Source organism: Eulemur rufifrons, chromosome 28, assembly GCF_041146395.1.
Source record: "Eulemur rufifrons isolate Redbay chromosome 28, OSU_ERuf_1, whole genome shotgun sequence".
Classification (NCBI taxonomy): domain Eukaryota; kingdom Metazoa; phylum Chordata; class Mammalia; order Primates; family Lemuridae; genus Eulemur; species Eulemur rufifrons.
In genome coordinates, this window is record NC_091010.1 from 61,791,073 (window position 1) to 61,817,855 (window position 26,783).

At 39.6% G+C, this 26,783-nt stretch overlaps 1 protein-coding gene across 2 annotated transcripts in view; it reads left to right on the forward strand.

Moving 5' to 3' along the window:
- Positions 1 to 26,783, forward strand: part of INPP5F (inositol polyphosphate-5-phosphatase F) — an 80,032-nt gene that overhangs the window by 9,923 nt on the left and 43,326 nt on the right. For both annotated transcript variants that reach the window (XM_069461151.1, XM_069461152.1), the window contains exon 2: positions 12,512 to 12,592. In XM_069461151.1, coding sequence (XP_069317252.1) covers positions 12,512 to 12,592 — 81 coding nt within the window. The remainder of the gene's footprint in view (positions 1 to 12,511; positions 12,593 to 26,783) is intronic.

The window sequence follows — 26,783 nt, forward strand, 5'->3', positions numbered from 1 at the left end:
GGTTCTTTGTGGAAGGATGGTGTAAGTCCACTGGCCATTTTCTTTGCCATTCCAGTGCCTTCTGCCCCCAGAGGAGCCATTAATATGGGCCACTGGGTATTCACCACTACTAAGTGTAGTTGCTGCATATGCCTAGACTAATATTGTCGGCACATGTCCTCTATACAAGCAGATTCTGCTAGTGCCAAATTGTTTTATTTCCTTAGTGAAGAGTAACAGATTAAAAACATGTATATGTACACACGCACACTTTGAAGTGTCTCTTGTATGCCAGGCACTGTACCAGGCAGCAAAGTCACGGGCTTCAGCAAGACACACTGAGCTGTCTCCTTGTGTTAAACACAATGCCTGCTTCTGGCCTTCCTCTATTGTCTTGTGTCTCTTGTCTCTATATTGGTATAGGAAGCTGTGTGCATCTGCTAGAGACTTTAAGATAATTTCAAGATTGCAAGATAGTTTAAAAGTTGCCCACAATTTTTAGGTAAGTCTTTTACTGTGAGAAATCACATGTTCATCATTTATTATATTTATTGAAAGATAAATGCTTTTTTTTTTTTTTTTTTTTGAGACAGAGTCTCACTCTGTTGCCCAGGCTAGAGTGAGTGCCATGGCGTCAGCCTAGCTCACAGCAACCTCAAACTCCTGAGCTCAAAGGATCCTCCTGTCTCTCAGCCTCCCGAGTAGCTGGGACTACAGGCACGTGCCACCATGCCCGGCTAATTTTTTCTATGTATATTTTTAGCTGTCTATATAATTTCTTTCTATTTTTAGTAGAGATGGGGTCTCGCTCTTGCTCAGGCTGGTCTCGAACTCCTGAGCTCAAACGATCTGCCCACCTCGGCCTCCCAGAGTGCTAGGATTACAGGCGTGAGCCACCGCGCCCGGCCAGATAAATGCTTTTATTATTAAAAGTACCTGTATAGCAAAGACTGGTATTTTGGGGCTAACTTTAAAAACATTAAAAATTTAAGATATTAGTCTTATTACAAGTCAATGAAAATAAGCAATTGGTAGGAGAAATCTATTTTTACTCTTTGCTTATTTTTATCCATTTATTTGGTTCAATAACTACTGTATGAGTGCCTGTTATGGTAGGCGACAGGTATACTGTGGTAAACTAGATAGCCATAGAATTAGATAAACTGATAGAGATGTTGAGACTTAATCTGTCTTTTAATTGGTTAGTTGAAACTGTTTACATTTGTTATAATTATTAGCATATTAGGAGTTATTTGCATCTTTTATTTTTGTTTTCTATTTATCATGTTTTTTAATATTTTTTCCTCTGCCATCTTGCCATATTTTCTATTGGATAGCTCAAATTTTCTCAGGTGTCTTTCTGTTGCTGTTTAAAAGTTACACATTCCATTAACATGTATATTCTTCTGTGATGTCCCGAAACTTAGAACCCAGTACTTATTTTATGAATGTAACTGAAGTTTACCAATATCTGTGTCTTTCCCAAGCATTTTTTTTTTTTTTTTTTGTAGAGACAGCGTCTCGCTATGTTGCCAAGGCTAGCCTCGAACTCCTGGTCTCAAGCGATCCTCCTGCCTCAGCCTCTCAAAGTGCTGGGCTCGCAGTTGTATGCCACCAAGCATGTTTTTACCTCCCTTGAGACTCCACCTTTTCTAGATTCTTCTTCTTTCCTATGTATGTAGAAAGTTTGGGGGAGGAAGAGGGCAGTCATACTTGATTTGCCGTTTAGACCAGAATTAGGTTGTTGGGACTGAGACTAGATTGCTCAGTTTTGAGCTGCAACAGAGCTGCAGATCAGTGTTTCATATTCTGAGGAAATAGAATTCTGGGTCCTATCTAGGCAGTAAGATATTTCCATAAAGCATTTATTACTGAGAAGGTTTTCAGGAATTATCGCCCTACCATGAGATTTAATAATTAAAAAACATACTGAAGTTGGTTATTTTATGTTTTTTTTCTTTTAAGCCATATGTAGACCTTTAAAATAAAAATTTATGGAAAGATCATTGAGCCATAGGAACCTGGAGTTTTAAAAACATAGACGTTTCTAACTTGAGGTGAAAGTTATTAACATTTATTATGTGACAGATGCGGTGCTGGGCACTTTCACCTAATTCATTTAATCCTCATGAAAGCCCTAGAAGTTAGATGGAATTCTCATTTGCAAAAGAGGACACTGAAGCTGAGAGAGGTTCAGAGACTACAGTAGAGCTGAGGTTCCTTACCTGGGACAGCAAATGCAGTCCATGTCCATATCACATCCAAATATCTGTTCAGCCTTCCATTTCTGGAATCTGCCCAAGGTCACCCTTGTACGATCTCACCTGTCACCTGGGTCTCTGGCTTTGGGCTTGCCCTTTCATGTCCATCCTCTGCACACTTGTCCTAATGTTCTATCTCACATGCAGATCTGCCCTGCCTAGAGTAAATGACTCCTCAGTTTACCATCTTTTGTCCTCCTGAATGGGTCCCTGTTTAGTTCTTCAGCCTTATTCTTAAAGCTTCCTGCCTTACACCTGTGGCCCAGCAGTACCAAACTATTAATATTTAGAGTCCTCCTTGTATTCAATAAATATTTGAGTGCCTGTCATGTGATAAGCCGCCCGCTAGAGACTGACAGCAGCTTTAAAAATGATCCAGATGGTGAAGGTTTTGGCTCTGGACAAGGATAGTAAGTGGCATTAGGGATGGAGAAAAGTGAAAGGTTCATCAGATGTTGAGGGGTAGAATCAATAGGACTTGGTGAGAAAGAAGGGCATTTTGGATGTCTCCTAGGTTCTGGCTTGGACACCTGGGGTGATGGTGGTGAGCTGAAAGCCCCAAACAAATATGAGAGTATTATACCAGAGAAAATTTGGTAGGGAAACTTAGGTGTTAGAAGTATGTTAGAAAGAGCCCTGGACTTAGAGTAGGAAACTGTGGTCTGATGTTAGCAAGCTATGTAGTGTTGGGCGGTCACTTTACCTCTGTCAGCCTTGATGTCATTACTTGAAGTAGACCAGATGACTCTAACTTTTGTCACTTCAGTGAATCCTTCCTATGTGACTCCATGCAAATTCTTTGACTTCAACTTGCCTCACCTTTCCACATCATATGTTCCCCCGTCCACTTTGGAGCCTGCTGTGTACCATGCACTGGGAACCTAAGCTAAAGGAGGCTAAGTCTCAATGAGCTTCCTCTTCATGAATTCCTGTTCAGCTAAGGAGACAGGCAAGTCAGTGATTACATGTACTAAATGCAAATAAGGTGCCATGAGGGGCATATGTGCGGGGTTCAGGGGAGCCTGGTCAGTTCTATTGGGTGGGTGGAGTGGGCAATGTGTCTGGGAAGAGCAGTGACCCTTGTTCTGAGTCTGGAATGAAGGGCAGGCAGAAGTGGGTGGGGAGCAGCATTCCAGGCCTAGCCTGTGCATAGTTCAGGACGATTGAAGGTCATGGTGCTGGGGCTGGGTTGACTGGACCAGTCTATGCAGGGTCTCTGTGGGGAGTAGGAGAAATAATTAGCAATGTTCATATTTATTTCTTTTTAATGCCCAATGTATTTCTTTAATAATATTTATGTTAGACAAACTAGACTTTAGGGCAAAGAGTATTATTTGAAATAAAAGCAGTTATTATATCCTGATAAACAGAGCAGTTCACCAGGAAGATAATAACCCTGAATCTGTATATGCTTGACAACTAGTCTCAAAAGATATAAAGCAAAAATAAAGAAGAAAAAAATACACAGAACGTGAGACTTAAAAAACATAAGGCTTCTCAAAAGCTAACAGGTTAAGCAGTCAGAAAATTTAGGAGGTACTCAGAGGAGTTGAACAAAATAATTTACCCGGTTGACATAATGAACCCTCACCCACAAGTTAAATAGTATTTCAATTGCTAGAGGTTTATAGTAAATACTTTTCTACATCCTGACCTAGTGAACACGTGCATGTATGTATGTACCAGAAACAAGTTTCATGAAGCAATATTTCTCCTTACACTGCAATTTTTCTATTTTCTGTTATATCTCATTGCTGTTAATGCTGATCTCATTATACAAAATTAAATTCTTGACCCAATAGTGGATTGAAACCCTTTTTCTTGAAAACAGAGTTAAAAAAAAAAAAAAAAACAAAAAACCATGCTTTTCAAGCACAATAGAACATTTTCAAATTGGCTTTCCAAATTCCCCTCTGTCCTTCCCCTTGCTAAAACAAAGACGACTTTGACTTCTATTTTTACTGAAAGGCCATCTGATACACTCATCTGCTTCTCTTCTCCATTTCTATATTTAGTCTTTCATCTTTTCCTCCAGACTTAGAAGAAAAAAAACATAGTATCTCTTCCGTTCCAAGGTTAACTTTTACCACCTGTATTTTTGATTTCATCATCTGCTTTCTTTTCCTCCTTTGGTATCTCCTCTCATTCTTAGACCTAGACATTCGTTCTTGACCATCCATTATGAACTCAGCCTCACTGGGTTTACCTGGTTCTCATTCTGGACTTCAAAGATTATCAGTGACTATTGTTTTTAGCCATTAGACCACTACACAGTCATCTTTATATTTTTTTTCAGTTTTTTTAAGTTAAAATCTTATTTTCTTAAATGAGTGATGTATTCACATGGTTCAAAATGCCAAAGATGCAAAAGGGTATTGAGCTAGGAGGTTCTTACTTGCCTTTTCTTCCAGCTGCTGTTGACCCGGTCCTTTGTGCCTTGCTCCCTCTTACTCTTTTTTGCCTGTGTCCTCATCTTTTCCCGTTCAGGAGAGAATAGATGTTTCAGTGTCATCTTTGATTTATTCTCTTCCTGTCCGCCACATAGCTTCCTCTGAGGGCTTTTGTGTTACTCTCCTCCTGTGCATGCTTCACCCACTACCAGCCCACTCCCCCATGCTCACTTGTCATGACCTCCTGTGTCACTTCACGCCAAGACTTTTGCAGTATCCTCCTGGCTGGGTCCCTACTACCAATCTCCACCTCCTTTCAAATATTATTTTGTGAAACTGTTGTTTCTGATACATACATATATGTGTGTTCATGGGTCATGACGTAAAAACTATTTCTTATGATGGATCTCAAACAATCGAGAATGCTGTTTAACTTTTGGGTGAGTGTTCATTATATCAACCTTGTAATACAGTCCTGGCTGTAATCTTGTTTTACTTATGTCATTATCTGCTTGCCATGGTCTCCAGGAAGCCCAGGCTCATTATATTTTATTCAGATCTCTCCACAATTAGCCTCAGTTTATTTTTCTTTTCTTTTTTTTTTCTTTGCCATTGCAAAGCTTTGGCAGTATATTTACAGCAACAGATTACCAGGTGAAAAAAATCATAAGCAATAACAACAGTGAGGATTGACTAGGCAAAATGGACTGTTGCCTTGCACACAACGTCTGATACAGGGCTGGGTTAGGAAAGAAACATGGAACCCCTGAGTGCAGAGCTATTAGTTGCACCTTGTGGGTGATCCGAGAGACCGGCTTCTGCAAAATCAGAAATCATATGCAGCACTGAACAAGGGTTAGGATGACAACTCAGCAGCAAGACCCATCAACAGAAGAGGCAATAGCCCGGGGAAACCCTCACTAAGGCATTGTCTCTCCATCCTACAGACAGAACAAATAATCAAACATTAGCAAAACTATCAACAGTTTTATTTTTCCCTTTTCCTTTAACAGATGCTTTAGATTGCCTAAAGGCTGGCCCCTCCACTGGGGGCCTGGGTCCTCCTCTTCCATGGGACACCTCTTTACTCTGGTATGAGGGATCCAAAGTTTTCATTTCTGACAATTTCGATGAAGTATGAGCTGTTAGAGGCACTTCATAGGGTCTCTTTCACTTTTTTGTTTCTAACTGGGGTAGAGACCTGAAAGAGGCAAACTCATGCATAGTGGTTAGGACCTGACACATTCATTTGACATACTGTTTTATTCTATTTTCTTTAATTTGTGGTTACGTCAGGTTTTAGTGTGAAAATGTCTGTTCTTGTCACACCCATGATCAAAGAATGATCAGACACACCAAAGTAAGGCAAGCACGAAAATGAGGTTTATTTGGGAGAGAAAGATAGGATTATAGACCAAGAAGATATAGTTTTACAGAGCATGATACATATGCCACAGATGATGGCCAGACCCACTGTCACAACAAAGAGAGAAAAAGAAAAGGTGCAAAAAAGGTCCTGGTCTGCATCCTGTTTTATAGTGCCTGGATTGGGACCTCCTTTGTGGTTCAGAGGTCACCGTGGAACCACTTTGGACAGTTTGGAGTTGCATTACTACACTTGGCTGGTTCTAGGTCAATTTTCGGACTCTATGGTATTTGTGCTGCTTGGCCCGTGGGCTAGAGTTTCCTCTGCATTCTTTTGCAGCTGGCATGAGAAGTTATGATTGGCCAATTCATAGGGAATTCCCTCCTCCCCAGGTATGACAGTCACTTGGGAGATTTGGGTTGGGCAGAACCAATATGGGGACCTTCTTTCCAGGTGGGGCAATTGCATCAAAGCAACAGCACCCACTTTGGTCCCTAGGAGACCCCTTACTATCTTCCTGTTATATTACCATACTTACCTCCGAGTGCTAGGAAAGGTGTCTCATAAAAATTTCTTAGGGGCTTAACTTAAGCCTGCTTCTAAAGGGCTACCCTCATCCAGAGAAGGGCAAGCAGCAATAGCTTATCCCATGTTAGATGGGTTTCCTGCATTAATTTCGGGGCTTTGTTTACATGCTGGGTTACCTCTGCCATAAAGGAGGGTCTGTTATCACTCTTGTGAAATGCCCAGGGCTCTGTGGCGTGTGTTTCTGGGTCCTGTTGACAATGGGGTGTCTGTTGACATCCTCACTATAGGAGGAGAAGCTGTTGAGCCATCTCTGCAGCTGTCTGTCCATCACCAGCATGTCATTATCTGCTTTGCCTCTTTCTCTGGATTGCTGATGCCTGTCATCCCATCATCCTCTGAGACCTGCTTCTGTTCCACACTGGCGTACATGTGCAGGAACTCAGCAAAGGCCCTATCTCAGGTCAGTGGCTCCTGATAGGAGCCCATCTCGGAACCTCAGATGTTCTCTCTGAGCCTGAAAAGGTATTTACAAATACAAGCTTGGGCATCTGAGTAAAGCTGCCAATCATCGAAAGGCTGGACCCTCACATTTTGGGCTTCCTGTGTCGTGGGTCACCTTCCTATCCTTGGACCACCCCAAGCACATAAACAGTTGCAAACAGGGTCCTCTTAAATGAGGTCCCACCACATTCATTAAGGCATCACACCCCTAATGTGTGCATTCATGTAGGTGCCTCATGAGAGGCCAAACCAAAACTTCAGGTAGGAGAACGAGTTCATGAGAATTCCGCCTCCACTTAACTGTGCCATCCCAAATGTCAGAGTCTCAGTCTTTAGTTTTAAAGGGGATCTAAATCTAGCTGGGGGTGTCAAGGCCCTGAGGAACGGATTGCTTCCAGTGGCCTCCTTAGCAGCTCTACCAGGGGCCTGACTTCTTTTTGCCATGCTGGCCACCTGCTTGGGCTCAGCCATGGCCTGTATGGAGGCCATTATCTCAGTGGCATACTTAATATTCTTACTTCCTGCCATCAGGAGACCCCTTTTCTTTCAATTGGCACTATGAGCATGTACAATCATAAAAGCGTATTTAGAATCCATATAAATGTTTACCTTTTCCCTCTGAATACATAAATTTTCCTCTGGTTATGAGAACTCTCTGGCCAAATTGAATTTGCTGCCAGGAAAGACCATTCCGAACCCCAAATCATAATTTACTGGGCATGGGACTGGTGCCAAGATGGCGGTGGTGGCAGACGTTCCTTCCCCCTTCCCCCTTGCTGCATGCTGGTGGTGGGCCAAGTGCCTGTGACACCGATTCCCCACTTCCCGTCCTGTACGCTGCTGGGCTGTGGCCCCACCCAGTGCTTCGCCCTGGCTAGCTGCAGGGGTTCTGGTGGGGGTGAGAGGACCTCATTTATCAAAAATCATACAAACACCAATCATTGTGTATACCATAAACAATGAGTTTATCTCAAGCAGAGAGCTTGAGACTCAACATTTTAACTCTGTAGTGGCAGGTCAACCATTTGAGCTCTGAATTTTCCTTGATATAATCTGCCCTTTAGTAAAAACTTGTGCGTAAGAATTGGTCATCTTAGAAAACCTGGCATGCCTTTGAACCTTCTCGTTTATATAAATACTTGCAAGTAGAGGTGCCATAAACCAACTGGGGTTCTCCAAGGGGGTTGTTCTCCTTGTCTTTCCTTATTTTTAAAGAATTTGTTTCCCATTCTTTAAAAGAAGCAACTGGGCTGTGGTCTAGGGTTTAGTGTAGTGGGTCACAGCCTGTTGATTGTGGGTGGGACTCTACACAGTGTTTCATCACTGAGTCGTTCCCACCCTCTTATGTGTAACACAGGCTCTTATTTATCTACAAACAAGGCAGTTTGGTTTCCTCTTGCAAAAGCACAGAACAGCTAATTGAAATTAACTTTTGGGAGGAAGAGGCAATGGAGAAGACCCTTTAGAATGTACCTCCAAATCAAAATTAGGATTCAAACAACGAATTCCTGGGAATTCCCAACACAAACAATCTAAAATGCCATGGCCTACTGATTAAATAGGAATTTTCATTTGACAGCCACTTCTCCTCACACTCCAGCATGTACATTGGCATCCAATGTTTTTTCCCAAGGGACTTTGCTTCCTGATGTTGCAACAAAACTCACAACAACAAATACAAATACAGAAAATTCTCAACACAAAATGCCATGGCTGACCAAAGGGGAACCATGCAAATGAGAACCAAATTCTCAAGTGAGAACCAACATCTCCCAATCCCCTTGGTTCCCTGGGAACCACCGCACATAAGCTCCAAATTCAAACCTGCTTCTCTACTTCCACTCAACCTCTTGTCTTCCACCCCCAAACTGGCACCTCAAAACAAATCCAACAGGGTGGTGTGAAAACCCCCCATATGGGTGGAAACAGGGTCTCGGCATCCCAGGGAACTTCACTTACAATTTCAATGAAGTGTGAGCTGTTAGAGGCACTTCATAGGGTCTCTTTCACTTACTTGTTTCTAATTGGGGTAGAGACCTGAAAGAGGCAAACTCATGCATAGTGGCTGTGGCTGTCGCGATGCTTCCCAAATCTGTTTCCTTCTCAACTCAGTTCAGGTTATGGGGAGCTACGTCTACTTTGGCTAGAAAGAGACGGGAGTTCCCTGGAGTTAAAACAGGCTCCCTCAACTGCTGGGGCCATCCCTTGCTCTCTCACCTTGAAAAGAAGCCATTCTTTCCAGTGCAGACCCACGGCTTGTCCTGGGGCTGCTCCCTGCTTCCTCCAGTAGTCATAAGATGCTGATCCACTGGAGAGCCGATGAGGCCGCGTACCCAGGGATGCCAAATTCTGTTACCAAAAGTTCGGCACTTGTCCCTGAGGCCACATCAGAAGAATGAGGACGAGTGGTTTGAGGAGAAGGAAAGAAGAGTTTATTAAGTCCCGACAGCAAATGAGGAGGTTGGCAGACTCCCGTCTCAAAGTACTAGTGTCCTCAGTTTGCTTTTCAATTCAAATCCCCAGTGTACTTGCTGGTCCTCTGTTATCTAGACTGTTTGCTCCTTTATTTTGTGTCATCTTAACCTGATACAGTGCCTGGTTCTGACATGTGTTGGTCTCCAGCAATAGGACAAATTCCAGACCAAATCTTGTACTTTCTTTCCTCTGTATTATTTTTCTTGCTGCTTTCCCTATGCATGAAGTTTCACTTCTTCTATGTGACTCTTCCTGATGACTACATTAGCTCTAACTTCCTTCTCCCTATTCCTAGAGCTCATTTGGTACCCACAGACTGTGGCATCCAGCGTCTTACCACTGTGGTCCATTCATCTGAGCTCAGGCTGGCAGGATTATGGATAGCTAGAGCTTTCCTTAGCAGGGGCATCTGTGTTAGCAGATGTTGAGATGTGGCCTGCCTAACAGAGGGATTGCAGCTCACTATTTGGAAATAAATCAGGGTGTCTTTACTCCAATGGAGTTGGAGTTAAATATTTAAAAATTAACAAAGAGATAAAATCAGTAAATACATACAGTAATTGATATTAAGTAAGGAATAACTTTTTAAGCCTAAAGTTAATGAAAATGCTAAATTTGTATAAAAATTAAAAACTGAAAATATTTGCAATCATGTCAGAGTTAAAGTCCTTAATACAAGTAGAACTCGTGAGTCAATAAGGACTATAAAGAAAAATTGTTAGAAGATTGGAACAAGAAAATCATAATAGAAGAAACATAAGCAGCCAGTTTTATAACTGAGTGTTTAATCTTACCAGCAACTGAAAGAAAGCAAACATCATGTTAGGAAGTAGAGGCCATCCAATTAGCAAAATTGAAAAAGAAATTCTAAATTCTGGCAAGAATACTTTATTTTTTAAATTTTTTATAATAATTTTTTTTGGAGATAGGGTCTTTTGTTACCTGGGCATGAGGGCAGTGGCATGATCATAGCTCACTGTAATCTTAATCTCCTCGGCTCAAGTGATCCTCCTGTCTCAGCCTTCCCAGTAGTTGGGACTACGTGCCACCACACCTGGCTAATTTTTCTGTTTTTGTAGAGATGGGGGTCTCTTTATGTTGCTTAGGCTAGTCTTGAATTCCTGGCCTCGAGGCATCCTCCCACCTCGGCCTCCTAAAGTGCTAGGCCCTCAAGAATACTTTAAAACAAGCATTTTCATATGCTTCTTGCAGAAATCTAACTTGGTATAACCTTTGTATAAAGTAATTTGCTAATATTTGAGAGCTTTACATTTTTTAATGTTTCGACCTACTAATTTCCTTCCTTAGGAATCTGTCCAAAAGCTATTAATTAGGGAGGCAAATGAAATATTTGCATAATGTTCATCATTTATCACAGTGTTTTTGTCATAGGGGAAAGACTAGAAATTACTTAACTGCTTTCTTTGAGGAAGTACTTCCTTAAGTGGAAAATTGTGCCACCATGAAGCTATAATTTTGAAGAATATTTTAAAGAAGAAAATACTCATGAAATGTTAGGAGAAAAAAATTACTATATAATGCTGTTTTTATATTATTGCAGTTTGGTATGCATACAAACATATTACCTGAAATGTAGGAAAAGAACTATGGGTGGTGAGATGGGGTGATATATTTGTTTTCCAATTTTATAGTTTTATAATAATGCATGTTATTTAAAAATTATTGTCATACTGATTAGTTCCACATATAGTGTCTGAGGGAGGCAGTGTAACAGGATGGTTTAGAACACAGGCTGTGAACCAGGCAGGCTTGGCTACTAATTATAGTCCTCTGATTCATGTATGACTTGGCCGTGTTTCTTTTCTAAGTCCATTTCCTTGTTTGTAAAATGGGACTCCTAATACCTAACTCAGAGTTGTCAAAATCAGAAATGTTAATGTATATATAATAGCCTTTTTTAAAAGAAAAATTCCTGATTCTTGCAATCAAAACAATTAAGTCGTTTTTGACGCCCATTGAATATATCATAACAACAAAGACATTTGAGATACAATAGTCAAAACGCAAATGGATTTGGAGGCTAAACTTATTAATTGTATAATTATCCCCTGAGTTATTTATTGAGTATAAGTTTCACTAAAATAACATTTAAATGGTAGTAATTAAATTGTAACTTTAATTGTCTGCCAAGAGGAATACTGTTTTCATTCTTGCTAATCTTTTTCAGCTGTTGAACTACCACAAATGTTATGTTTATCACCATGTATATAACAGCCTTTTGCAACTTGAGTTCCAAGAGAGAATTAAGCCCTCTTTTCCTTACGCATCTGTTGTGTGTAATGAACTTGTTTTTCTCCTGTGTGTCTAGAATGGTACCAGCTATGTGCCTGCCATCTTATTTCTCTTATGGCAGAAATGAGAACACAGTCACTCAAATCGCTGTCTGGTCTGTGGCTCAATGAAGAACCCTGATTGAGATGCCTGGCACATAGAAGGCACTTGATAAATGGAAATAGTGTCTATTGTTTTTGCCCTTGGCTTTCATGATTTCTTTGCTTGGTGTAAGTATGTTTAGGAAAAGATATTTTCCAGAGTGTGATCCAGTAAGTGGATGGCTCTATGGCAATTTCCCAGGCCTTCTCTTTGGATCTGGGACTGGCTCTGTGCTCTAGGAATGTGGATAATTCCTCAGTTTGCTGCCTTGTAGTGTACCAGCCTCTTTCCTCCACTGTAGGGCGCCAAGGTACCACTTCCCATCTGGGTATAGTTTCTGCATGTCAGTTCTCTCCCCATACCTGTCCTTGTATCAGAAGTCTTATCCAGGCCTCAGATTTAATGCCTTGTCATAAATTACTTTATGGCAATATAAGCAGTTGTGGATGTTCATACTGCTTTTTGGGGATGTTGATCATTTTTTAATACACTGCTAAAGATACTGTTTTATTCCTGAAACTGGGTAATGTAAAAAAATAATAATAAAATAAAAAAAAGATATTGTTTTAATATGTTTTCTGGGGAATGTTTTCTCATGACTGCTTCTTTTATTTTAGCTACTGATCTACTTCTTGCCTGGAATCCCATTTGTTTGGGGTTGGTAGAAGGTGTTATTGGGAAAATTCAACTTCATTCAGGTATGTTTCTATAAACTCCTTAAACTTGTCAAACTTAGTGTGGCATTCTGTGAAGTTTTCCTTTTTGAGGATACATGTAGATTCTGTTAGGACTTGTGTTCTTTTGTCTTAATTTTGGGTCTGCTCAAAATGGGTATATTTCCGTATAAGTTTAATGAAATAAAAACAAAGTTTTAGAGAAAAGGAGGCATAATATTATAATCCTTTCTTCCTTTTACTAAAAAAAAAAAAAAAAAAAAAACAAAAAACTTCTTGAATGCTTACTCTGTATCAGGAATTGTGTTGGTTGGTAGAACACAATAGTGAGCTGACTTCTCACAATAGTGAGAAAAACTGACTTTTTTCTACTCTTATGGATCTTATGGTTTAGGAAGAGAGACAAATATCAATGAGTAATCACTGAAAAAACGGGTAATTATTTTACAATTGTGGCAGATGCCATGAAGGAAAGATATAGTAGGTGCATTGATTTAAGGGGGAGACTAGTAGGAATACAGCTGGAGAGGTAGGCAGGTGGCAGACCAGGATTGGTTGGCTTTGGGTCAGCTGTTCATTCCTGATATAGTCAAGTCTGGCCAGGAAAGAACAGGGCTTTTAGTCTGCAGTGTGGTCCTACTGGGGGCCCCTATCCAGTGCAGGCAAATTCATGGGAAGTCTAGGTCATTCATTAGGCCCTTACTTGGAAAGACAGAGGGAATTTTGTTGTGGGAAAACATAGCAGGTATTATATAGGCAGGTCCCAAAAACTAACTGAAAAGGGCTAAATGAAATATTTTAAGCACTATATTTAAATAAACATTTTTCCTTTGGTAACAATTTTAATGAGTTATGAACTATGGGAGGTTTTGCCATTGTTTTTATGTAATTGGGAGTGTATCTCTGTAGTGTGTCCTTTTTTATTTTAAGATAAAATTATGGAGCATTTGGAAACTAGTTTGATTTTTGTGTATTGGAAAACATGTATTGCAGGACAATCTAATTTTCCTTTGCTAGTTTCTTTGTTTTTTTTTTGTGTGCTTTTATTATGAACTACTTTATAAATACAAAGAGCTGTTTATCACAGATGCATGCTATAGGTTGTTGTATAATACACACATAGCTCTGCCACCCAGATTAAGAAATGAAATATGACCAATGTCTTTGGAGCCCTCTGTGCCTTTCTCCGAGTGTTTGTTTCTTTTCCCTTAAAGGAACCTGCTATTTCAAATTTTATACTTATCATTCCCTTGATTTTCATTATTGCTTTTATTACATATGTATTCCTAAACAATATATTGCTAAGGCTTGTGTTTTGGGGATTTTATATAAATGATATTAAGCTATTTGTGTTCTTTCACTTTTTATTTATATTTTTGAAATTTATCCATGTTGATGCATGAAACTGTGGTTTCTTATTTTTACTATTGTATGAATATATCATGATTTGTCCTTTTTCCTGTCATTGGGTGATCGAGTTATGTGTTTCCTTTTTTTTTTTCCAGTTATTAGAAATAATACTGCTGTGAACATTGTTGTATATTCTGTCTTTGGTAGGTTTTAAAAAAATGCTTGCAGCACAGGAGAAAAGCATTTAGTCATTGTGTAATCATGCTAAGTATTTTAATAACACTCTCCTACCTGTCCACATTTACATACGTATATTTTTAATTCATTTACATGCTGACAGGATAATTTCACAGTTGGGTGTTCTCAGCTAAAATTCGTTTTCTATTATTTAAATGACGTGTGAAACTTTTGAGTTATTTTTCTTCAATTTCAGTCATATCTTAGAACGGTGAATAAATCACTGAAATTAGTCAGGAGACCTGGATACAAGCTCTGTTTATTAGCTTTGAGATATAGGAGAAGTTACCTAACATCTGTCTCATTTATCTGTTGTTGTGTGACAAGCCATCCCAAAAGTTAATGGCTTAAAACAACAATAGCATGTAATATCTTACGTTCAGTGAGTTGACCAAGCAGCTCTTCTGCTCTTGTGTTCTGTTGGCTGGGGTCATTCCTGTGGCAACATTCACCTGAGAGTTTGCCTGAGTTGCCTCAGTTTCCCTTCATGTGGCCTCACTCTTTCTGTGTCTCATCTCACAGAGCTTCTCCTTGGGTTCTCTTCTGTCTTCTGGATAGCCTGGATGTCCTTTCACAGTGGTGGCTGCGTGTCAAGAAGACAAGTCCTAATATATATATATAAGGGCCTCTACTTCTTAAGCTATAATATAAAACAAGAGTAAAAGTAACTGGTCTCTTTATTTCTGTAGGGTATTGTGAGTCCCAAATGAGATAATATACCTGAAGGTGCTTAGTAAATTGTAAATCACTTTTATCTTTTGGTTGCAAATACAAACCTATCAGTTTATGCAAAAACAAATACATTTTTATGAGGAACTCAGAGGACCAAACATGATCTGAGATTACTTTCTTAGGCAGGTTGTCTCTGATGACCAGTTCTCCCTCTCTCCTTCATTCATTCATTCATTCTTCTTTTTTTTTTTTTGCTTTCTCTGTGTGTATGTAGGATGAAGTTTCTGCCTTTAAAACAGCACCCTCAGCCTTCAAACCTACAGACATCTCATGTTCCCTGTCATCACTAGAGACTGACCAGCAATTAAAAAGAATCGAGCAGTTAGTCTAGTTCAGACTCCTAGGAAAGAGACTTACTGGCCCAGTTTGGGCCTGGGGCCTCCCCTGGTCAAATAAGTCAAACATGCTCCAGAAGCCCACTCCCCTAGGTGGGAGAGGCAGTCAAAGCAGGAGGATTTGGACTTGGCAGAGAATCTAAAAGTTGTCTTCTACAAACAATGTACAAATATAAGTTAGTGGTTGATGAGTTTATGGTGCAGTGAGAGTATGGTTATCAGGGGTCAGCCTTGTTGATATGTACTTCCCATCCTTGTCTTTCCCTGGCCCCCAAACAGGTGGTTGATAGGCAGTGGGAATACCCATAATAGAGGATATTTTGGAAGAGGCAGAGGTGGGGAATAGAGTGAACTGGAAAAAGAAAGTCTAAAAAAAGAATGAAGGACAGGCAAAGTCTAATTTTTCACTGTCCTAATCGCTGAACTTTTTTTTTTCTCTTTTTGTCACGTCACTTAGAAGGTTTGGCTCTTAAGGGAGTGGAGTTGGGAGGAGCCACGGAAAACCTTTCCTGGCTGCTCTTTCTTCCAACCGAGCCCTGTGTGTATCACTCCGCCCCCGGCTCCTGCCCGTGAACATCATCTTACTCTCCTTGTCTGTCCTTGGGGCTGCTTCCCCACCTCCTCTCTCTGGGCCCCACTGAAGCTCTCTCTGGGTCAGATGGGCAGGAAGGGAGGGGTGCTGCTGAGTTTGCTAGAGCTGAGATGATCACTTCGGGGGCATTTCCCCATGGGAACATCTCATCTTTGGGGGTAGTGGATGAGGGGAATAAAATGTCTGTACTTAAACTCTTTCTCACTCTTGTTTCCCTCCTACTTATTCTCTACATATTAATGCATGAATTTTTGTTCCTGCCTAGTGAGATGGGAACATAAATTTATTTGAACAGATGTCACTGACAGTCTTAAAATGGCGTGGGTGAGCCATGCCGCTGTAACTGACTGTCACTGAACTCCGAGTGCTGGGGAATGTAGCAAGCTCTCGTGACAGGAACCGTATTGGTTTGCCAGGGCTGCCACAGACAAGTAGCACAGGCTGGGTGGTTTAAACAACAGAATTTTGTTTTCTCACAATTCTGGAAGCCAGAAGTCCGAGGTCAGGTGTTCGTGGGGTTGGTTTCTTCCGAGGCCACTTTTCTTGGGTTGTAAATGGTCACCTTCCTTGCCCCTGCGCCTTCCCTTGGTCTTCCTTCTGTAACTGTATGTGTCCACCTTTCCTCCTCTTACAGTGATGCCAGTCCTACTGGATTAGAGCCCACCCTAAGGAACTCATTTTAACTTAATTACCTCTGTAAAGACCCTATCTTCAAATCCAGTTGCAGTCTGGGGTGCTGGGGGTGAGGGCTTCAGCATATGCATTTTGAGGGGATACAGTTCAGCCCATAACACAACTTAATGTCCACGAACATGTTTATCATGAAGCATGTCTAAGAGAATTCCCTCTAGTCCAATATTGCTGTTTCCTGCCATTACCCTTTATTTCATGGTGTGATAGGCCATTCCCTAAATATCATTGACTAGGCACCACCCCAGAGGTGGAATAATTCTGAAAGATCACACAATTGCCTTGAGTCAGGACACTTCACATAAGCCTCCATTGCCATCTATAAGACAAAGATGATAATACCTCCTTGATATCGTTGTTGTGAAGATTTAATAAAACTCACATAAAGTGAGTTCTTGGTAATAGTAAGCATTCAATATGTACTGTAATTTTTTTTTCCTTAAGAGTTAACACATTTTAAACTTAAACTATTTTTCCAATGTTAATATCATTACAGTTGCAACAAATATTAACAAGTCACTAAAAGACTACATTGTAAGAATCTATAAAAAATGTTTTTAGTAGTAAAATATTAGCATTAGTGAAAGCTATATTTTATAATCCATGTGTCCCTTTTAAAAAAAAACATGATGGAGGAATTTCAAAGTATTTTTTGGTTGTGGTATCCCTTATTAGTAATTGCCCACCCTTTCAGCAAGCTCTGCCAAAACATTGTTCTATTAAACCTAGTGCCTAGAAAATATCTGTTTACAACCATTAGCCTGTTTTCAAGTTGGAAGGCTTATTCCCTAGACATTTGCAGGCAGGTGGACTTTGAGCCAGCGTATAATACAGTTGATAACTTGAACGTGTCTCATTTTGGTTTGACCAGCTGAGATTTATTAGTATGAGGAACAAAGTAGGAGGGATGAGTAATGTGTCAAACAGATAAAAGTATAGCTCCCTGAAAAATCAACAGTTTTTTGTTCATTGTGATGTCCACCCGGAAATGATGATGATATTCAAATCTTATCATGATTGTAATTACATGTTAATTTTTTGTTTTCTTTTTTTGTCTGTCCCCTCCGTGGAGGATAAGGTCCAAGAAAGCAGCGGCTGGGGCTGTGTCTGTTTTGCTCACCTGCTACGTCCCTGTGTGCTGGCCCACAACACGGACTATTCAAAAATGTTTTAACAAGTGCTTATTGATTTAACACATATTTATGGAGTACCTACTGTGTGCTGAGGAACCTGAAGCTTCCTGGAGCATAGACTCAGAATCTGAGTGATAGACATTAATGTGTCAGTTGCACAGTTTTATCATTACAAACTTAGGCTTCTGAAGAAAAGTATGGGGTGTTGTGGAGTATATGATGGAGGGGCCTGACTGGGCGGGGCTGGGGTTCCTGGGTGGAAGGCATCTCATATGGACAGGGCGGGGGTGTGGGGAGAGGTGGGGAGTGGAGGAGAGATGGCCGTTGGCAGAGCAAGCCACTGTGCACGAAGCCCATGTGAGCGATGTGTTTCTTTTCTCCATTTTCTGTATAATGTCCGGGGTACAGCCATATCTTCACACAGATATCCATGAAAAAATTGCTTTAGGCTGGAGATTTTAATGGATCACAAAAGCTCTTCAAGTTAAAATGTATTTTCAAGATTGAGAAGAGGATAAGCTCAATTAGGGTAAGAAGTATCTGAATGTAAAAAGCAAAAATGATATATTCAGAAATAGTTTGAAGAGAAAATTGTCAGGAGTGTTGATTAATGGGGCAATAAAGGCTCTTTGTTTAGTAATTGAGGGAATTGCTACTCATAGTACTGAACAATCATAGACGAAATTCACTCAAGTAGATCTCATTCATTAAAATAGTACTCACCATCTGCTATTCCTCCACTTTTGAAGTGGTGAAGATGTCTCAATCATTAAGATGGTAAAATGCATTATGCATATGATTTTAAAACTGATTTTCGTCTTCTCTTTATGGAGACTTCCTTGCTATGGCACTAATGATGTGAAATGTTTTATATAGTTTAGTGATGAATGAATTGAGTGTCACTAGATTGTTTTAGTACTTGCCTAAAAAACCACTGGAAGACTCCACTCCTTCAAGGCATTGGAGAGAAAGAAAAGCCTGGCAGGGGCCTCTGCTGGAGGCCTGGTTCCTGGGACAAGCCTTGTGGATATTGCTTTTGTTTAAATATGAGTTTAATTGTGTACAATTATTGTGTGGGAGAAGTAGCTTGTTTTATTGTCTACTAACAACTCACGTTATTAAAACATACAGGTATTCTGATGATTGCATAACTCAATTTTATTAAAATCACTGAGTTATGTACTTCCAATGGGTGAATTTTATGGTACATAAATTATGTCTTAAATAAAACTATTAAAACCATGTAAGTCAGAGGGTAGCTTTTGTTGTAGCCTGTTGTCATTACTCCTGATTTTTTCTTAATTTAAAAAACGAAATCTCTGATTTGGTAACTTATAGGTGACTTTTTTTCATGTACTAAAGTTTCTTTAGAATACTTTCCTCAACTACTATCTTGGATAGATTAAAAAAAAAATTCTTTCCTCAAAGCAACAATATTATTGGTAACATAACATCTCTACCAAAATATAAATTATCTAAAATGTAATTAAAATAATCATTTTATATTCATTTTCTAATTCATGAAGATCTCAGAATTATTTATTTTACAGGTGACTAGGTTCCTGGTTAGCCCTTAAGAGATTCTTTAATTGTACTTCAGCTGACCCATTCAGTGAATAGCCTTGAGTCTTGGAAGCAGGCAGCTAAGTGTATGAGAGGATTCCATTCTTTGCATCTTCTCATCTGTACTGTATATGTTTCCCTCCTATTCCATTTCCTCTCTCCCCAGGTACCTTGGTGCTAAATGGTCCACCCTTCTCTGTTTGTTCCCCTCAGCTTGTTCCATCATCTTATGCTTCAGAATTTCCCACCCCTCTTATCCCTAATCTGAGCTCGAGGCTCCTTGGAACAGTCCACCTCCCTGGTAGAAACAGTGCTTGAACTAGTCCTGGGAACGTGACCCATAATTCTGAGCTCTCCAGAGGGCCTTTAAACAGGTGTGCTGCTTATTCCTGAGCATATCTAAGTGGCGTGAGAGATTTTTATATTTTCAGGCAGATGTTCGAGAGGCAGGCCAGCCTAGCCTCATATGTTAGTCCACTATCATTCCTTTTTCTAGTCACAAACCTGTTTGTTCTTAAACTGAAGTTGTTTTCCTCAGTGATATCTATGGCGGTGATATTAGAAGTTTGATTTTTAGCCTCAGAAAGAGAGGATTGTTAAGGTAAAAATGACTTATGTGGGCCACCTATAAGGAAAAGTATTTTCTGTATATATTCCCTCCTTTATATTACTTTTGGACTTTTTTTCTTATTGAACATTTTTAAATAGTTCCAGTCAAATTATTGTCAGCGGTTATTTTTTAAGAAAGGGGATTCTTGATAAATGTAATAAGTTCTCATTTACTTGGCCAGTAACAACCAGCAAGAGCAAAATATGAAGACTATTTAATGGACTTGGTTATCAGGTTTGTTAACAGCCTGTGGGCTTGAGTCCCTTTGTGTAGGGACCAATCACCTCCAACCTGGAAGCATTCTTATGCCACTTTTCAAATCAATAATTTATCTTCATGATAAATTTGCTTCTTGAATAAAATCCTGATTATCTTTAGTATGCTGGAGTTTAACAGGCGGAAAATTATGTAATATATTAAAGTTTTCAATAAACATACAAGGAAACTTCTTAGCCCTTTAGGTGGGATAAGCTATAATTATCTGAAAAAATATACTATTATATAGAAAAATCATTTTGCCTAATGGTACTTTATAAGTTAGACTTTTCTAGTTTCCTAAGACTTTTCCATTTTTGTAGGTACAAAAGAGTTTATAGAATATAATAGATTATTTCAAGATTATTTCATTTCATGGAAGATCTTTATTAGGGATTTTACTTCAGTCTTAAGCTTAACAGGCTAAGCTGAATATGCTTCTAATTGCACCATTTGGTGCTTTTGAAATAGAGCCTATTAAAAATCTTTCTTGCCCTAGATGCTGTGCCTATGAGTCATTGTCAATTTTCTATAAACTCTGACTTAGGAAACTTTAGTAAGCAACAGAGCAACCAGTCAAGAAACATTGAATAGCTACTATGTTTAGAAGATGAACAAATTAATAATTAGCTCTTTAGTCACTGAGAGCATTAAAAGTCTAATGTAATGTACTTTAGCTACCAGGTACCTGACATTGAAAAAACCAGCACTGGTGTGGTAGCATTACTTGTTATTCCATTTACTTGATGTATGGTGCTTCCCGAAATATATTCAGGGATATGTGGTGCCCTATTTCCATTAGAGGAAGAAAAAGCATTTTCTGTTAATGTAGTTCAAAAAAATTGAAATGACTGTAAATATAAAACAAAAAAGTTATTAAACATACCACGAATTCATATCTTTAGTAGAAATTTAAATTCATGCATCGGTGTGTATAATGCCTGCTTTCTATACTCAGGCTTATATTCATTTAAAAGTGCTAAATGGCCAATTAATAGCTTATGTAACAGGTATCGATGAAGTAGCTTTTATGGACACTTAGGACTGAATTTAGGTTCTTACCAAAGATTTGTAAATAAGTCTGAATCCTTCAAATTGGAACATAATTTGCCTTGGGATTTAAGATATTTTCCCAATTATTAGATTCTCTTAGAATGTATTGCATGTTAATATATATAGTTCAGTGGTTCCTCAGTATAGGGGGAGGAATTAATTCCAGGACCACCTGCATATACCAAAATCCATGCATACGCAAGTCCCGCAGTCAGTCTTGTGGAACCACGTATGCAAAAAGTAAGCCCTTTGTATGTGTGGGTTTCGAATTCCTCAAATACTGTATTTTTGATTTGCATTTGGTTGAAAAAAATCTGAGTATAAGTGGACCCATGCAGTTCAAACCTGTTTTTTTCCAAGGGTCAACTGTATGTAATATTTCTATTTTAGTCTATTTGGGCTGTTATAACAGAATATCATAGTCTGGGTGGCTTATAAATAACAGAAATTTATTTCTCACAGTTCTGGGGGCTGGGCAGTCCAAGGTCAAAGCTCTAGCAGATTCAGTGTTTAGTGAGGGACCACTTCCTGGTTCATGGATGGCCTCTTCTCACTGAGTCCTCATGTGACAGAAGGGGTGAGGAAGATCTCCTGGGTTTCTTTTATAAGGTTACTAAGACCATTTGTGAGGGTGGAGCCCTCATAACCTAATACTACAGGCCCCACCTCATAATACCATAACCATTGGGGGTTTGGATTTCAACAGACAGTCAGCCCTCCATATCTGTGGGTCTTGCACACACAGATTCAACCAACCTTGGGTTGAAAATATTCAGGAAAAAAACCAATAAAAATAACAATACAATAGTAAAATTATATCAAACAATACAGGATTAACAACTATCTACGTAGCATTTACATTGTATTAGTATAAGTATTATATAATATTGGTATTGTATAAATAATCGAGAGATGATTTAAAGTATACAGGAGGATGTGTGTAGATTACATGGAAATACTATGCAATTTTATATAAGGGACTTGAACGTTTGTGGATTTTGGTATCTGCGGGAGTGAGGGGTCCTGGAATCAGTCCCCAGTGGATAGTGAGGAATGACTATATGACTTTTGGAGGGACACAGACATTTAGCCTATAGTATTCTGCCCTTACCCCCTGCCCCAATGTATGTCCTCACATGCAAAATACATTTATTACATCCCACATCCCAACAGGCCCAGAAGTTTTAACTTGTTCTAGATTAGCTCTGAAGTCTAAAATCCAAAGTCTCATCTAAATACCATCTAAAGCAGATATGGGTGAGACTCAAGGTATGATTCATCCTGAGGCAAATTGCTTTTCATCTGCCAGCCTGAAAAACCAAACAAATTATGTACTTTCAAACTGCAGTGGTGCGATAGGCACAGAAGAGACATTTCTATTTCAAAAGAGAGAAATGGGAAAGATGAAAGCGATAATGGAGCCCAAGTAAGTCCAACTTGAGAATACTCCTTTTTGGGTCATTGTTCTGACTCTAAGCCCACTGGTATGGAAGTTCCATATTCCAGACCCACTGAGATGGGGGTCCTGCCTCTACAGCTCTACCCAGCAAGGGTTGTGCCCCCAGGGCTCTGCTGGGTGGCTCTGTCCTGATGGCTTTGGGCAAAGGCCATCTAAACTGTTGAAAGCAAGGAAATGGCCCCCCTTTTGAAGCCAAGGAGGCAGCCTTGACAATCTCTGAATCACTTTCTGGGTCATTCTTCCCTTGTCTTGAAAAGAGTGCACATGCTTAGCCAGATAGCTCTATGGTCCTGTCGTGTGAAATCTAAGAAGTCTCACGGCCATCCTGCATTCTCCCCCCTGCTTCCCCTTCAGCTCAAATTGGCAATTCTGCTGGGGTGGCCTGTGAAGTCCATGGTCCACCCCCATACTGATCTTATCAAAGGAGCACTTGTCCACACCCTTAGTGTTCTCCCCTAAACACTCTCATCCTTTTCAGTATGGATAGAATTTTTCAAATCTTTAAGTTCTGCTTCCTCTTTGCCTAACAATTCTGTCTTTAAGTCATATCTCTCTTTTCACATTTTACTATAATCAGTCAGGAGCCAAACTGTACCTTTGACATTTTGCCTAGAAATAGCTTCAGCTTAAATATCCAATTTTATCACTCTTAAGTTCTACTTTCCACAAAATGCTAGAACATGAACACTCTTCAAGTTCTTTGCCGCTTTATAGTAAGGATCGCATTCTCTCCATCGTCCAGTGACTTCTTTATTTCCATCTAAGACTTCATCAGAATGACCGTTACTGTCCATATTTCTACTAAAATTCTGTTCAGAATTACGTATTCTCTGAGAAGATTGAGGCTTTCTCTACAGCTCTCTTCTCATCTTTCTGAGCCCTCATCAGAATTGTCTTTAAAGGTTCATTCATGGTAATGTAGGCCTTTTCTAGCATGCACCTCCAGACTCTTTTCAGCCAGTTCCAAAGCTCCTTCCACTCTTTAGTGTATCTTATAGCAGAACTCCTGCTTCTTGGTACCAAAATCTGTATTAGGGCTTTTCAGAACCTGTTGTGAGAGAGAGAGAGAGAGAGCGAGAGCGAGCGCGCGCGCACGCGCGTGCGCAGTTGACCCTTGAATAACATGGTTTTGAACTATGTGGGTCCACTTACATGTGAATTTTCTTCCACCTCTGCCACCTCAACACCAGCCCCTCCTTCTCCTCTTCCACCTACTCAATGTGAAGACAATGAGGATGAAGACCTTTATGATGATCCACTTCTACTTAATGAATAGTAAATATATTTTCTCTTCCGCATGATTTTATTAACATTTCCTTTTTTTCTAGCTTACTTCATTGTAAGAATACAGTATAAAATACATACAACACAAAATATGTGTCAATCAACCATTTATGTTATTGGTAAGGCTTCCCCCCAATAGTAGGCTATCAGTAGTTTTTGGAGAGACAAAAGTTATACCTGGATTTTTTACTTCGGGGGGTGGGAGGGCATCAACACCCTTAACCCTTGCATTGTTCAGCGGTCAACTGTGTATACCAACTGTGTGTGTGTGTGTGTGTATATATATATATATATATATATATAAAGAGATTTAATATATATAGAGATTATTATATAAAGAGATTTATTATGGGGGATTGGCTTATGTGATTATGGAGGCTGAGAGGTCCCAGGATCTGCCATGTGTAAGGGGGTGACCAAGAAAGGTGATGGCATAGTTCCAGTTCAAACTCAAAGGCTTGAGAACAAGGAGTGCTGATACCTGAGTGCAGGAGACAATGATGTCCCAGCTCAGACAGACAGACAGACAGACAGCTTTTCCTCTGCCTTTTTGTTCTATTCTGGCCCTCAATGGATTGCATGACACCTATCCACATTAGTGAGGGCAGTCTTTACTCAGTTTACCAGTTCAAATGCTAATCTCTCTGGAAACACCCTCACACATACCCAGAAACAATGTTTTACTAAGCTACCTGGGCATCAGCCCAGTGAAGGTGACACATAAAATTAACCATCACAGGGTCATTTAAAGATATTTCACACACTTTAAAAAAGATGAAGTAGAGTAGTCAGAGATTCTGTTCATGACAGCAACGGACTAGCAGTATTTGATGAGAATAATGGCCAAGAGTTTTCCAAAACCAACTATAATGATAAATACAAGCCACAGATGGGGGTACTTGGAACCCCAAGGGGAAAAATATAAAGAAAACCATATTCAGGTACCTCCCAGTATAACTAACGAAAACTACAAAGAGGACATCCTAAAAGCAACCAAAGAGGAAACACACATTAAATTCAAAGGCAAGTTAGTAAGCTTTGATGGAAATAATGCAAGCCAGAAGATAATGGAGTGACAATGACATCTTCAAAGTGGCTGTCTAGAATTTTATACCTTCAAAAAGCAAGGGAAATAGACATTTTGAGACACAAAAACTAAACGTGTCACCGGCAGTCTCTGCACTAAAAGAAATACTAAAGAGAGTTCCTCAGGCAAAAGGAAAGTGATTCCAGATGGGAGTGTAAAGACGTAGGAAGGAATGAAGAGCAATGGAAAGGGGAAATAAGTTGGTACATTTAAATGAATTTTGCTTCATATGGGGTTTAAGTTTAATGTAGAATTAAAATACACAGCAATAATAATAATAATAATGATAAGGAGTTAGAAGGGTTGGTATTCTAAGTCCTTTCATTGTCCAGGAACTGGTAAAAGTATGAATTTACATCAGGCTTTGATGAGTTAGGGTTCGTGTTATCATCCCCTACAGTATAACCACTAACAGAATAATATTTAATACAAGATTGTAAAAAGCTAATAAAGGAGAGAAATGTAATAATAATGATTTAAAAACTTAATCCAAAAGAAGGCAAAAAAGGTATATGTGGAACAGATAGGACAAATAGATGGTATATTGATTCCTAGATATATCAGTAATTACATGTGAATAGACGTGATGTTCCAACTAAAAACCAAAGATTTCCTGCTGGGAAAACAGTAAAATTCATCGACATGCTGCTTTCAAGATAAAAACTTAGATGCATGTACAGAAAGATTGAAAATGAAAGGGGAGGAAAAAATTGCACAAACATTAACCTCATGAAAACTGACGTAGCTATGCTGATATCAAAGTAGACTGTAAGGCAAGAAGCATAGAGAGAGAAACATTTCAAAAATAACAAAATGTTCAAGTCACCAGAAGGATATGACAATATAAAATTTGTATGCACCTAAGCATAACTCAAAGTATATAAAGAACAGTGAGTCATTTGGCTTACGTTTTTTTGTTTAGACTGTCAACTTCAAACGACAGAGAAATATGTGAGTATTCTTGTTGGTAGCTTCAAAGAGAAGAAAGGAAAGGTGAGCAGACCTTTCCAGAATTCTTTTTCCTTCTTTATTAACACATCCTCTGACTTAACTGATGCAAACGTAGATTCTTCTATGGCTCTCTAAGCATTATCTGCAACAGCCCTTCAAGAAAAATATTTGTATTTTTGAATACTGTTACAAAAGACTTTGTAGTATCCATCTCTGTCTTTGGTTAGTATTTATTGCTATGTCTATATAATTAAAAATTCTTGCTGGGTGAGGTGATGCGTGCCTGTAATCCCAGCTACTGGGAGACTGAGGTGGAAGGATCACTTGAGCCCAGGAGTTCTGGGCTGTAGTGCACTCTGCCCATCCGGTGTCCACATCCAAAGTGGGCATTAATACGGCGACTTCTTGGGAGTGGGGGACCACCAGGTTGCCTAAGCAGGGGTAAACCAGCTTCGGCTGGAAACAGAGCAGGTCAAAACTCCCATGCAGATCAGTGGTGGGATTGTACCTGTGAATAGCCACTGCATTCCAGCCTGGGCAACACAGCGAGATCCCATTTCCAGGGGGGAGGGTGGTAAAAAAAAAGAAAGAAAGAAAGAAAAACTAATTATCAGTTCTCCTGTGCTGGCTCCTTGAGTCGTCATTGCACAACTAGGTGAGTGCTAAGGCAGCTGCATGCTTCCTGTTTTGTCATCTCCCAGCGTGTCCTCCGTGGATGCTCTGGAGAAGTGGACCTAGAAGGGGTAACTCTTTGTCCTCAGGAATATAGTCTGCAGTATTGGAGCTTGTAAGGAGGTAAACACATGACAATCATTATTAGCAAATGTACCTCCTCTTCATCTTTACCTTTGTTCTTCACATGAATGTTTGTAGACAGATAAATT